The sequence below is a fragment of the Narcine bancroftii genome, chromosome 7, assembly GCF_036971445.1.
Source record: "Narcine bancroftii isolate sNarBan1 chromosome 7, sNarBan1.hap1, whole genome shotgun sequence".
Taxonomy (NCBI): Eukaryota; Metazoa; Chordata; class Chondrichthyes; order Torpediniformes; family Narcinidae; genus Narcine; species Narcine bancroftii.
Window position 1 is genome coordinate 160,750,385 of NC_091475.1, and position 15,582 is coordinate 160,765,966.

General features: G+C 37.2%; 1 protein-coding gene across 7 annotated transcripts in view; it reads right to left on the minus strand.

Moving 5' to 3' along the window:
• The window catches only part of LOC138739266 (ubiquitin carboxyl-terminal hydrolase 35-like), a 151,259-nt gene that overhangs the window by 22,431 nt on the left and 113,246 nt on the right, over window positions 1-15,582 (minus strand). For 5 of the 7 annotated variants that reach the window (XM_069890988.1, XM_069890986.1, XM_069890989.1 and 2 more), the window contains 2 exons: window positions 12,146-15,231; window positions 9,823-9,993 (listed from right to left, as the gene is read on the minus strand). In XM_069890988.1, coding sequence (XP_069747089.1) covers window positions 15,067-15,231 — 165 coding nt within the window. In that variant the 3' untranslated portion in view covers window positions 9,823-9,993; window positions 12,146-15,066. Of the gene's footprint in view, window positions 1-9,822; window positions 9,994-12,145; window positions 15,232-15,582 lie in introns of those variants that run through there. The other 2 variants (XM_069890991.1, XM_069890992.1) reach the window with 2 other exon arrangements.

The following is a 15,582-nucleotide window of genomic DNA, read 5'->3' on the forward strand; positions in this document are numbered from 1 at the left end:
TAGTTTCTTTAAACTGGCTGTCTGAAGTCTGCTGTGAAGGCACTCGGATATGTTTGTAGATCTCAGCATTTGGATCCTCTAGTAATAGCTTAATGCCTACATTTGTAGGGGTGTAGACTCCAGTCAAGGCAATGAAGATTAATTTCTTGGGAGTTAGGAGGTAGGCCACCTTTTTTTCAAAAAAAAACTCACATTCCACCTTAAGTATTCCCTATGCCATAAGTTCTCTGAGTGATAAGGTTACTTAAAGTGGTACATGAGTGGAAAGAAAAACTTTGAAAAACTTTAAAACCACTGTTTTAATCGTACCTAATTGACTCGTTATGTGCACATACTCATCATAACTCCAAAGGAAATGGGTCAATGACATTTTTTTCCTCAAGCAAAGTATTTCAGTAACAATTGGGTCTAGAACAGTGGTTCTCAATCTTCCCACTCACATACATCTTTAAGTAAACCCTTACAACATCAGTGAGAGAAAAGAATGGTCAATAACTGGATTGGAGCCCTTCATCAAGATTCCCTGTATTCTTCACTCTTTTGTGCCCTGCACAATTTCACAATGAAATGGGGGATGGTGCAAGTCATTAATCTTCCATTAATGATGAGTCCCTGCATGCCAGATTTCTACACTGGTGGGAGAATGTGTTGGTCACTTGTGTAATCCATGCTGAAAGACTGGCTGCTGATGTTCAGCACATCTGTTCATGCAAACCAGATAACTACTGACATAGAGCATCTAATTGTTTTGGAAAAACTTTGGGCTGCTTATGGGTGTTATTCATGTCCACTCAGGTGTGTAATCTACTCAAAAAATGGGATTGTACTGCCTAATGTGGACATCAAACTGCTTGCTGTACACTGAGCTCTTTAAAAAAAATGCAGAACCTCCAGGCTCCTGGTCCCCTGTCTCTGCAATAACAGCCTGTGATAACATGAAGGACAATTCCATATCATTACATGAATTCATCTTGATACATTCACGTTGTTATGCATCTGCATCTCCTTTATCATGAATGCATCTGACTATCAGTCTAATTATTGAAGCAGAACTATGAATATATTAAAGTATACTGACAAGTTACATCACAGCGTGGGGTGGGAATTCAACTCCCAGGTACGCAGAAGTCAACAAACATTGGATCTGACCTCTCATCCATTGAATGCAATATATGTGAAGCGCAATCATCATAATGGACCCCATCACCTGGGCTCCAATGTCTTCCCATTGCTACCTTTAGGAAGAAGGCACAGCAGTCTGAAAACCAACACCTTAAGGTTCAGGAACAGTTTCTGTCCAACAGCTTTCAGACCCTTGAACCTCTCCTTGTTACAATAACACTGGCAACAATTTTTTTAAAAAAGGTTTGCTTCCTGAAAAAATAATTAAGTGTTATGAGAGACAAAGATAAATGATAATTGCAAATTTGCTGTATCACTTAGGAAGTTGGAGAAGCATTAATCACATAATGATGTGGACACATTGCGTTAGTTCAACTGACCAATAAATTTTTTGCCGTTGATTTTGCTAGTATTTGTTTTGATTACCAATTTTACAACTAAAGTAGAGCTCATAGGCTTTCTTAATAAGTCCAGTCATGCTGCATCTGTGAGTCTTAAGCATAAACTCACCACAAACTTAACAGAATTGCATCTTCCTGAAGACAATAAATGCTATTGCTAAATACACTCACTATGCTATTGCCTGAAGAACATGTGCATCAACGCGCCTTCAATCTATAATTAATGTAATGCACAGCATCTGTATATGTGAGCTGCTTTTATAGCCTGTGTACATCTATCCTGGCTAAATAAGCCCAGACCCAAGACAACATTTGCAAAGAACCTGCATGGAGTGCATGCCCAGGCAAGCTTGGACTGACCAAAACAGTTTGCTTTGTGGGCAATAATACTAGGAATCTTATAATATGTTGTATCTAAAAAATGGTACATGACAGGAATTTTTTTTAAGGTGATAAAATGTACTTAAAAATGTTCAGGAAGCAAAATCTTTATTGTCCAGTGTAATTGGAGACTGCACTAATGCCAAAATGTCTGCACTGTTGCCAAGTCACATTTTTTTAGCACTAGCATAACTGAATATCTTTTATTTATTATTACTTCAATTCAATGAACTATACTATTATAGTCATCACAAAGCACCTGTACAGCTGCAACAGGTAAGAATTTTACTACATGTACAATGGTACAATGTGTACAGTGCCAGATTAACATAGTAGCAAAAGTAGCATATGCTTGGGGCCCCGCACTAAGTGCTTGCAAACTATCAATTCTGAGCAGGGTAGAAGTACATCACTTTTATGTTACCTTTTAAGGAACATGGAATGCCCAGGGTGTGATTTGAAATGTAGAAAAATAACTGTTTCATTGTTCTAACATTGCTCAATAACAATACTCTTACCAGAGGCAAATCGTCAAGCTGACTTGCATGGGGCAGGGAACCAGCGGACTCAGCTCTGATGTGCAGCCTTTTTGCATCAGAATGGATAGAGCCAGAGCCACATCTTTCCATCCCCTGCAATAACCATGTGATCTAAAAGATCACTATGAGGTGATCGAATCTGGTCTGAACAAAGAATGAATTCTTCTGCCTTTTTTTTAATGTGACACCTTTTCCCTGCTTTATTTTGAAAGAGAATCTTTCGTCAAAAGACCAAATGACGTTTTACGACATGGACAATTATGCAAATAACTACATCCTATTAAATATTGATAAGCAGCACAACGGTTCTTGTTAAAAGATAGGATAAAGGCAGGCTAAAACAAGTGTTATTTTCAACAAAGCTGAGAAAGCAATTTCCCACTTCTCACCCATCCTAAAGACAAAACAGATGACATGGCATAAAGACCCAGCCGCAGCAAGCTGCAGGAAGGCAACATTATCACCAATTATGTTGAAAATCACGCAGTGACTGTGGAAACGCAGTTACACTAGAAGTTCATTGGCGGATGATAATGTTGCGTTCAGGGAAGAAAATCTTTCAAGTCATGTAGTTAGCAGTTATGAGGAAGGGTTAGCTGAAAATAACATTGACTAAGTGCAAAGCACTGACTCCTGCTTCTCTTTACAAATCCTGAAGTTCACTAAAGGAAGGAACAGCAGAAAACAAAGGCAGATTAATCTGTAGCTAGATTGCCTTTTCCATGAGAAGATGACCTTGACGAGTTAGTTCATTAAGCATCAGCCTGCAAAACTAGTCTGTTTGCATAGGTAAATTCTGCATTAAATTAGCCTCATGAATACGTTAATGCAGTTGTGGGCTAAAATTGTTGCCAATAGCAACCTTTCTCCAGGTCACCCTTTTTCTGATGCCACCCTAACAATTATGCACTCCCATAAGGGAAAACAATTTATCCATCTACTGCCTAATAAACTTAAAAGCACACACCCCTCATTCCACCATTCCAAAAAAAACAATAGCACGCAGTTTGTTCTGCTGCCTTGTTTAGAATAGATCACAGAAGACTTTCTGAGTCGCCAGAAAGTCAGGGGACCTATTTCCTCAAGTCACCCATGCAAGTTTGTATCCATTTATAAAATGTGCAAAGCAGCATTTGTAATGATTTATCGCTTTGAGTTCATCTCTCTCCTCTCAATTTAGCTTCCGCAGGTAATTGATGTCCTACTTGCCCCTTTTGTTCTCTCTTTTAAAGCACTAGATGCTTTAATATTTATGTGTATTTTTTTTTAATTTAGGGTCCCTTTATAACATATGCTACAGACCCTAAACTAGCTTAATCCAGCCCTGAATGTATATGAAAATAAACATCATCATGAATCAGATGTTAAGATGGAATACAGAAAAATTTTGCTGGAATGAAGGTCATGGTGGAAGTCCTAATGTCAGGCTACTCTATTAATATCATGAGATCTCTTCTAACATCACCTCAGACTTGGGGCATCCTGTTCCAACCACTTCTTCCCAGACATTTAATGGCAGCCAAGGCAGGATTCCTGCTTACTTAGACTTTTCTCCTCACCTCTTGGTCTTGACCAAGTCTTCAGTATCATTCTTGCACAGCTCTGAGAGCGTTGGCTTGCATGGTAACCAATGTTGCTGATAGATGATTATCCTGGGCAGTGTGCATTTTGTTGCCTGACCTGCTGTCTATTGAAGTAGTTTTATTTACTCTTCCAAATTATTACCATTTTGAACTTTCTTTTTCATCTCCCATTGAATCACTGCATAGCAAAAACAATAAAGGCAATCCTTGCTGTTTCTAATTTTCCCATATAATTGAAGTAAGAAAGGATATTTTCAAATAGGTCTCGAGCATTTCTTCTTCATCATGGTAAATCCTCTGCATCCAGTTTGTTTTAATTTGGAAGCTTCTTGAGCAAATTATCATAATCTAAAAACACTCCTTTTTGTGGAATAAAACAATTGACATCAAACCAAATTGGACTCTGATTTTATAACAGGCAAATATTGAAGTATATACTCGTGTAATCATCAAATTTTTTGGAACACTTTCAGGCCCAGAAAAAGGGGCGGGTCAACTTTTACATGGCTCTAACTTTTGACCTCAGTAAGTATCTGCATGGTTCAAGGCATCAGGAGCTCAGATGGCTGGGATTAGGTGGCAAGTCCACAGTCGGAATGTTGGGAGCTCAGATGGACAGGGTGACAATCTGCAGTCGGGAGCTTGGTTGGGTGGATGGCCTGGGGAGGATCCAGGGTTGAGAACTCAAACGGCAGGCAGCTGGGGCCTCTGGTGGATGGGACGTCAAGAGCTCAGATGGTCCAACGGTCAGAGCCAAAAATATTGCGAGGGGGTTCCGACTTTTACATGGGTCATACAAAAACACCTGATTGGGCCAAAAAAAAGGGGAGCTCGACTATACACAGTATCAATGATTGCCCAAATATATAGGGTATTATAATTTTTGTAGTATTACATGACAATAAAAAAAACCTCATGAAACATGAAAGTCTGCAGACACTGTGATTGTCATAAAAACCCTGAAATGCTGAAGGAACTCAGCCAGTCCTTTCAACATCTACAGGAGACAAAGATATATTACCAACATTTCAGGCCTGAGCCCTTCCTCAAGGAATAAGCCAGAAGAAGGAAATCTCAGAAAGTCTCAAAATTCAAACAATGGGGGAGGAGTCCAGACCAAAAAAAGGTGTTAATTAGATATGATAAAGGACGAGGTAAGAAGTTATCATGTTTCTGTGATAGGAAATGGAATGGAGAAAGAGATAGGGAAAGTGGGGTGGGGTTTAAACAAAAGTCAGAGAAGTCAATATTAATACCATCTAGTTGGAGAGTGCCCTTGAACTTCAAAAGGGTAACTAATATTTTAGCAGGTTTCGGCTTTAAAAGATCGTTACTCATTATTACAACATGTCAAATTCTTCCAGTTTCCACAAACGAAGTATGAGCAATATGTTCTTGGCTAAAGTAGATTAATTTTAAAAATAAGACATTCATATAACCTCAAAAGTATACGTAAATTTAAATTGTTCTTTTTGGGGTTTTTTTTCTCCTTAGTACAGGATGTTTAACACAAAATTAATCAGGACTAAAGGACTAAACAAATGATATTTGTAGAATTTGAGCAAGTATGACAACTAGTTTCTGTTCTTCAGACTGGCCTTTGAATCCTTCTCTAATCCAATATAGAGTTTGCATGGAAAGGCATTCACTAGAAACAACCCTCTTTGTGTGGAATAAATATTGCAATACATCATCTGACATTGAAGATTAACATTGGAAAGTTTTAAAAAACACATTGTGAATCACAATGGAGATAAGTGAGATAGGATTTGCCCATGAGAGAACTTCAAAAATTGTGACAAAAATTTACATATGGACAATGAACGTAAAAGTTACAAGCACTTCAAATGATCTTAATTCTATCATTATTTATGGAACAGGAAAAGTTGTATGTTCAAGTTAGCATTGCAGGCCGTTCATCCACTTTATATTGTCATTATGTTTTTCTAATAAATCCTCTGGATATTGAAGAGTTTTATTAATTGTAGAATGTGAAATTATTTTTATTTAATGAAAATGTTATCAGTGTCTGTGGTAAAAATATCATTAATTGTAAATAAAAGAATGGAATATGTGCATATTGGGTTGAATCACAAACCTGGATTTGAAATGAGCACTTACTTTGTTTTAAACAAATGTACAGTATGTCTAAAGACTGCACCAGTACATCTAAGTAAATACACTTTCCCCCAGGGTATTAGCATTTGAAATCTTCTTTGGATAGATCTTTTTGGAATTATGTACTACAGTATTAAACATTATTCAGTAAGTAATAAATTAATGCTGTTTTGATCTTTGCTCTTATTCTTACATGACAATAATATGATCTAATGAAGAAACCCTCCAATTTCAGTCTGCAGACAAAATAATCTCAATATTATAGAATCAGCAATACTGAAACCCCCTTCAAATATCACTCTGCAACTGCACTATTTTACAAAATTTAATGTACTGTGTTTCTGACTTGCATTACAACAAGCTCTTCTTTGAAAACAATTTACTTTTGTCTCTGCGTACATTGTTATGTGAAGTGAAAATAAATCCACACTGAGACAATTCACTGTATTATGCTACTATTAACCACATGCATGGATAAAATTAAGAGTTTCCTCACTGGTCTTTTCCAAGATTATTCTGATGAAATTTTGTAAAGTGACTGCTGCCCATTTGGCCATGCTATTGAAGATTCCTACCTTCAATAGGCCATGGACACCATTTGAAAAATTCTTGGTTAAGAACTCTGGACAATCAAAAATCAAATTGGCCAAATATCTTGATGCAGTTTCCATAATTTTAATACATTTAGTGAAAATCCTAACTACAGGGTGTATTTCTGTTCATAATGAGCTAGAGGAGATGGACAAGATCCTTAATTATCTACTCTGGAGAAAGAAATGAGGACTGGGGAACTTGGGCAGTCAATGGTAATATCTGAAGGACAGTCAAGATATTGCCAATGTTTAGTATCAGGATGTTTTTAATGGAAGGGTCAATTTTGTTTCACTCAACTCTTTACAGCAATACTGTATTAATACAAAAGTGTGCCTTAATTCAATGGAAGGACCTGCACTACAACAGCAAAATTGTTAACAGTATTCCTGATGAACCTGCCATAGTGGCTTTTTCCACATATCTATAACAAACCCTACTAACATCAGGCCAGATCTTGTTGGCCTTGTCTCTAGGGTGCCCATTTCCAAAAAGGAGGATATGCAGGGTCAGCGTCAGAACAAATCTAATGGGGGGTCATTAGGATGACCGAGGTGGGGGGGGGGGGGGGGGTCACAAACTGCCATTCAAAAACTCAGCAGGAGGCATGCATGCTGCTGCTAGTGCTGTTGGGGGGGGGGGGGGAGGGAAACAATAACACATTTGGGGGTGCAATGCCCGCAAATGCCACCCCCCTTTAAAATTTAAATCATATTGCAAAAACAACAAATGCAAACAGTTGATCACCTTAGTTACTTTAAATAAAAGTTCTAACATTAAACCTTTTTTAAGCTATATAAATACTGCAAAAATCCAGCTATTTCAATTTAGATCAGTGATTATCTGCTGGAGCCCTTTTTTCTATTCAATGATTTATCATTCTGCATATTTCATAGAATACATGCATTCATACAGTATAAATAAAGAACAAAAAAGTCAACCACTGTCTAACTCTCCACACCTCCAGTTTATTTAACGGTCAACAAAATATATGGAGTCTCACTCAACCTCCTTCAAAGATCAAAGCCCACCACCACTACTCCACTCGATGTCGATTGAAGCAGGGCTGCCAAAGATCACGCCAGAACTATGCACCTGCACCCTGTGCTAAACGCTCCCTAATCCCCTCGCCTGTCGTCCACTGTGTACGCGCCAACCACCCCAGTAAAATAACCTATCATGCATGCACCAGCCGGCCCCTGTACTCAAATCAATTGCAGGTGCAGCAGACGGCACTCGCCCATGCATGCAAGAAGCAACATGGCACAGCCTACAGACCACAGGATGCCACTGTTGCTGCATTTGACAGGCAAGTGTCCCCTCCCTTTCTACACGTTCTGCCTCTTAATTTGTCCTCCATTTAGGGGTGTAGGAGCTACACCCACAAATGGAGGACAAATTAACGTATAGCTCGGGGTGGTGCCAGACAGAGTCCTCAAAAGCCGGATAGTCCAGCCGAGGACTGAACATCTGCCCACCTTACTCGTCTCCCGCACACCAGGAAGTAGTCAATAACCAAAGTTACATTACTGTCTGCAGCAAGAAAATTAATTCAAGAAAGTTTTAAGTTTTGTTGCTAAACTGAAGAAACAATAAGTGAGAGATTGTTAAAGCAAAATAATTTAAAGTTATTTATCTCCCATCTTTTCCCTATAATCTCTACTGTAATTAATGGGGTCTTAAATCCTGAGCTAGATCTGACCTTTTGTATAATCCAACAGTTGATAACCTCATCACAATGATGGGTAACCTCCATGACTAGGAGGTCAAGGGACAGAATAAACTGATTTAGCCTTTCAAATTCAGACCCAAGATCAATTGGAGCAGCCAGGCTTCATCTTCCTACAGATGCTAATGGTTTTATGTCCAACTGCGAAAGAGAAAAATTGCTAAATCCACTTTAAATAATCTTCATTTAATTTCATTTTAAACCATTTTAAATTCAAATCATTAATTAATTTGTCACTAAAAAATAGGCATTACTTAGCAAGATTACTGCATCAATCTTTTCCCTACGCTCACCTATCAAAAAGGTTTTATTAGTAAAAAGATGAAGCATTATTATTTTTCTTGTAATATTTATTTGTTGATATCTATTGTTCACATAATTAGTACTGCTAAATAAGTACCTCATAATTTTAATTAGAATTATTCTTGAAAGGTTTATACAACTGATTTAAAATTAATGCAACTGTAATAACAATTTGCACTGGCCAACTTGATTTGCACATACAAACAGCAAAAATTCCTTGTGCTCTCAGTTGATACAATTCAACTAATGGATGTAAAGAAAATGAGAAATTTTTGTTTCAAGTGAAGCATGTTCACTTTAAGGTGAAGGTGACATTTGAAACAATTACCAACAGATAGCTTTATTTTCACATCATTATAAATTACCCCTGCATTATGGAGGCTGCATTTGTAGAAATTGATCTGCATTACAATTTTCTGAAGGTGAAGTCACTTCACTTTATGCATGTATTTCGAAGTGTTAGAAGTATTTATTTAATTTTTACCCCTCTTGTTCTGTGGAAGAATTTTATTTTATTACATTTTGGGGTGATTTGTGAATTCTACAAGGGCAAACTTCCATCTCCCAAACGAGGTAACGCAATGGTTGCCTGTATGCACCCTGCAGGTTAACTCAAATGTCTGCTTATAACAGTGTAGTTGTAAATGCTGATTATATTTTGTTGCAAAGGAAAGCCAAAAAGCAGGCTTGCTTTAGCAATTTACTCGACGGTAGAATGCAGAATTTCATACAAAATGGGAAAGGACTATAAATTTTAAAAATAATGCAACTTGTTCTAGTTTGCATCCTTTTTATTCCAACTAGTGATCCATAACAAAAAAGGAAAAATGACTAGCGTGTTGGCTGGTCAAAAAGCTCAAAATTACCTTCTTGTTTGCCATTTCAGCTACAAAATACAAGCAGAATTTGAAATATAAAGAAGACAACTAATCTGAATCTTACAATTGTGATAAAGTTGAAGCATGAAGACCTTACTGCCAATTTACTGCTTCAAAGTAAACCATGAACTTATAGAGAATTCAATAGAATTGTCAAGTGACCAAAAAGAAAATTACCTCCAGTATCACAAGGCTAATTTGGTTGAGTCGCTGCTGAAGAAAGTGAATGCAATGCTGTCATGCATATCTAGAAGAATAGCAGGGATGTGATGTTGAGGCTTTATAAAGGCACTTGTGAGGCTTCACTTTGGGGTGCAGTTTTGGACTCCTTATTCAAGAAATGATGTCCTGGCATTGGAGAGGGTTCAGAGAAAAGATAATTAAAATAATGAATTTTAATTTAATTTAAATTAAAAATAAAATATTGACCTGGCAAATAAGGGCAGAACAATTAAAGCAATCCAAACAGGGGATGGTAAGATCTCATATAAATGAAACATTTGAAAGATTTTATAAAGAATTATATAAATCTTAATTTGACAAAGATCATACTAAAATAGACAAGTTCTTGTGTCCATTAGAGCTACCAAATTTAGATCAAGGAGGACCAAATGCCCCCTTCTCAAATGAAAAGCTTACATGACTTTGAGTTCTTTACAAATTGGAAAATCACCATCGGAAAGATGGTTTAATCACTGAATTCTATAAAGAATTTAAAGATCTTCTAAAGCCCCTTCTTATAAAGGTGGTGGATCAAGCAGCAGAGACACATACTCTCAAAGAATCTTTCTCAACAGTTATCATCACAGTAATCCCAAAAATGACAGGATCCCTTAAACCCTGCCTCCTTTATACCAATCTCAGATCATAAAATTATTGCTAAAACATTAGCTAATAGATTGGCAAAATATTTACCAAAATTAATGAATCCAGATCAAACTGGATTTGTGGAAAGAAGACAATCAACAAACAACTAGGTTACTTTCTATAATACATTTAGCACAGTCAGGACCAGATCTGGGAGTGGCCATGGGTCTAGATGCAGAGAAGGCTTTTGACAGATTGGAATAGGACTTTCTTTTCAAGGTACTGGAGAGATTTGGATTGAGCCAGACATTTATTAATTGAGTGAAGACACTTTACCATAAACCCCAAGCTAAAATTATTACAAATGGACAGATGTCTTCAATTTTTCCATTGAATAGGTCCAGTAGACAGGGCTGATCATTATCCCAAGTGCTGTTCACACTAGCAATAGAATCACTGGTGGAAACCATTTGATGAGATCCAGAGTTAAAAGGGTTCAAGGTGGGGCAAGTGGATCATAAAATCAATCTTTTTGTTGATGATGTGTTAGTATATTTGACAGAGCCAGGGAAGTCGCTGACTAAGTTAAGGACCACATTGGAAAATTATGGGAAAGTTTTGGGTTACAAGGTGAATTTGGGTAAGAGTGAAATTATGCCTTTAACAAATGGGGATTATAGACAATATTAACAAGAAAGTCAATTCAAGTGGCCAGAAAACATAAAATATTTAGGAATAAAACAAGATAAAACTTTATGTAATTTGTATCAACTTAATTAGCTCCCCTTGCTCTGGAAGATTGAGGAGGACCTAGCTAGATGGAAAGCTCTGCCTATAATATTGAACCGTATCAAAATGAAGATGATTGGGAATCTAGGACAAGAGGGAACAACTTCAGGATTGAAGGGCACCCATTTAAAAAAGATGCAGAAGAATTTCATTGACCAGAGTGGTGAACTTCTGGAATTGCTACCACAAATGGATGTGGAGACCAAGCCATTGGGTGCATTTAAGACTGAGATTGATAGGTATCAAAGGTCATGGGGAGAAGACAGAGGAGTGGGACTGAATGGGAGAATGGATCAGCTCCATGATGGAATGGTGGAGTGGACTCAAATGGCCAAATAGCCTACTTCTGCTCTTATACCTTATGGCCTAATTAAATATTGAAAACTACACAGATAAATCAAAATTGGATAAAATGTTGTAATTAAAACATCTTTCTCAGAATTTCAATGATGATCAACATCTCAAGCTGAACTTAATTTGTTGGAAAAGCTGCAAAGATTTTACTAGTGCCCACAGCAATAACCAAGCTGCTGAATCTACAATATCAAGTTTACATTTTGACACTATACGATTAGACCTTAATGTGTCCTGACCAGGAATTCAAAGTTGTTAACTTTTAAGAATCAGCTGTTTGAAGAAACTTCAGTTCCAAGCACTTTTAATCTTTCAATTTACTCAGCAATTCCCAGCATTACTTATTTTCTATGCTTGAATAATAGAGCTTCAAAAGTGTCTGAACTTACTCAACCTTTTGCTGTTTTAATGAAAATAAAGATTATGCTGCTGCATTTCCAAGTATCCAATCTGTGTTCATGAAGTATTTCAGCTCACATTGTATTTAAAAGCAATATGACAAATCAAAAGCAGCAAATTAGTTGCAGGATTTTTAAAATCTTGTTCTTACCCATGTGGCTTTGTATAAACAAGGGATTCCACTGTTTACATCTCATGTGTGCTTGTGCTTGTAACCATGTTGATGGAATCTGTTGTTATCCAGCTTTCTATTGTGAAAGAAAGTGCCCACATTTCTCTATTTTAGGGCATTTTAATAAACTGACAAGCGAATTGGTCCAGGGTCAGTTTGAGACAAATTCAGACAAAAATAGAAAAAAATATTAACTCAATCAAGAACCAAGCCAGCCATAATTCTTCCTCCATCCCCAAGCTCCTCCATTTTTAAAAAAAAAACAGAGTCATGCAGAAAATCCTAATCAAGGAGCATAATTTCAATTATTGAAAAGAAATTGGATTTCCCTTTTGCCATGTCTATATCCAAATCCATAATTTCAAGGCACTATTTTCTTTTTGTAGACATATTATTTCCCCTCCTTTCAGTCAAGCCAATTTTCATTCCAGACCCAAGAATGGAAAAATCAGATTTCCTTGCTTTAATACATCTCCAATGATACTTCAGTTTTATGTGAGATGTAAATGCTGAAATTCCATGGTGTGAGGAACAAAATTGGCAATGGTGAACCTACTCTCCCCATTTTTCCAGCAAAATCTCATTGTTTATAACATACTTATGCCATATTGTACAGTACAAAATTGAGCCTGGATATTAATATTTATAAAATGTATATTGAACAGAACAGCTTAGGAAACTGAATTTATTTGATGAGGAAAATGTTCTGTGACATAGTATATAGATATGTTTTGGGGAGATAAATTAAGAAAGGTTTGTTAGAGTAGGTCACATACAACTACTTTAAAACAGATCTTATTTGAAACAATGGAGCTTTACTAATGCTAGACATATTGGCTTCTCACAGCTTTTGCAAGAGCTTTGAAGAGTGCTCAAGAGACTTCACTAATGGAATGTTGTTTACCAAAGGCAACAAATGAAAGCGCATGCTGGAGCCACTGCTGTCTGGAGACACAGAGCTTGCTGTTATAAGAGGGTCATGTGGTTTTGCAAGTAGAGAGAGTCAAACAGGTTTTCTCTGAGAGAGAGAGAGAGAGAGAAGCAGAGATCATTTGTACAGTGTTACAGCCAGCAGAAATAGCTGGTACTGGAACAGGACAAGCTGGCAAGCCCATTTGGAAGATGACCTGGTCAAAGCCCTTGTAGTTCATGCAAGAGGAAGAAGAGAAACAAAAAGGAACTCTATGGTGACCTGAAAGAAAGAGGTTATCATCTGGAGAACCCTGTAACATCAAGTTTCGTCAGCAAGACACTGGAGTGGCTAATGGAGGTCCATCAGTTGTGGATGTCCTGGAACAACAAACCTCTCTCTGAAAACCGACAAGAACCTTCCTGAGCGGTAACCATTTACCTTTCAAGCACCAAATCCTGGTGAACTTAATAAATGTTAAATTCTGTGCACAGTATAATAATTGCCTGCAACCAGTGAACTTGGAGGAATGAGAAGTGAGATGGGACTGTGAACCAAAGAACTTTTCTGAACTTACACACACATTATATACACGTGTGCTTAGAATTAGAAGTGGGGTTAAGTTAAGTAAGTTAATGATAAGTTAAAGTTTGATTCTATTTTCAAATTTAAAGATAATTGAAAACAACTTTTGTTTAAGTAACCATTTGTCTTGGTGAATATCTATTGCTGCTGGGTTTTAGGGTCTTCTGGGCTCATAACAGTACTCAAAATTATTAAACAAATGTAGTGTAGATTGTGGAGGGCCAAGACCTCCCTCTGGAATCTTGTCAGAAGTTGCATCACCTGCCAATCAAAGTTGGACTCTGTCCATCCATTAGTGCACTCCTGACCATTGACCCCTTTAATCACCTAGTGATTACCTGGGCCAGAGCCTCCAGCTTATTGTACTATAAATACCACCATATGCAGTAGCTCTTTCTCTTTTGCACCAGTCATGAAATGAACCTTGCTCCAGGTCATGAATTGTGGATAATGCTGGAGGGATTGTTGGTGAGGTGTAGACAACACAGGGATTGGGGCTGTTAGATAGCTTTGGAGCCATGCCCATGTTAGACAAGGAATGATGGGAAGCATATTGTAATGTTTGGTTGTTACAAGTCTGTACACAGTTGCAAGTATCAGAAGCGTCAAGTCCAATGTGACTGTGCTGTACGTCTTGTGATTGAGGGTATTGTTATTGTTGTTGCGATCCCCTTACGTGTTTTAAAGATCCTTCCTGTGATCAGCCTGTGTCCTGGCTCGTTGCTCTTTAAATCCACCAATTTTTCCCTTTCCACACAACAGTGGAATAAATACTTAAGTAATTATACAAAAACTCAACAATCCTATGCAAATATTAATATTTAATATTAAATTAAAACCTGCACAAAGTTAGCGATGGTATGAGAGATATGTGGGTGGGCATTGTGTGTAGATAGTTGCTCTATAGTAGACTAGGCTATAAACTGCAATATCAGTTTCCTAATGCAGTTTGATAGTGTAACATTGTCCCTGATTACAATTTTCCTTTTCTGTGGGGTGACTGTGAGCCACATTAATTTTGACCCATAAGAATTCAAATAATGACTGGCACCAAATTTAAAGCTAACTGATGCAAGGAGAATGTAATGAATTCTTAAATTATCTTCACTAATGTTCAGAAATAGATACCACTAGAATCCCTGCAACATATTTTTTAAAGAACCTGGAATACAATATATTGGAAGTGAAACCTAGCATTTGCCAAATATGCTGAATTTTATTTATACTCCATTATTGACAATTGCTATTTTTCCCACAATCCGATAATTTACTAAGCAGTAGGAAAAATATCCTTTAACAACCCAAAAGACAAACCCCTATCAACCCACTAAAAAGACCAAGTTGTGCAGCCTCAATCAAGTAAATAATGCAAATGAGAGAAATTGAAAGGAGGCCTTAAATATGCTTAGAAAATCAAAGGTCCAAATGACCCCAAATCACTTCCTCCTCCAGCAGCTGGACCACAATCTCCAGAAGAACCACCATTTTCATCATCATCAAACTGTTTCCACCATGAGTTGGAAGCAGGTGTTGTGCAATCAGTTCTTTTCCTCATTTCATTTTCCTCTTCCTAAAGGAAAAAAAATCAAGATGCTTTCAATTAATACATCTTTAAATCCCACTTATTTACACACAACTATTTTTTGACTTTCTGTTAACTAAGCAGCATCTTTCTGCTCTTCTAGAAGTTGGCATGCTTTGTACCCCACTCAAATCCACAAGGCAACAGTCAACACCACAAAATAGTTTGACAGAGCATCTTGGCTAACTGAATTACAAAAGGCAAGATTACACAAAAAAAACACATTTGACATTGATCCTTCGAATTACATACATCCTCCTGAATGGAACTTTCAATTTTTTTTTTGAAATCCCAATAGATACTTAATGCTTGGTTTGGAATTTCAAATAATGAGATGCC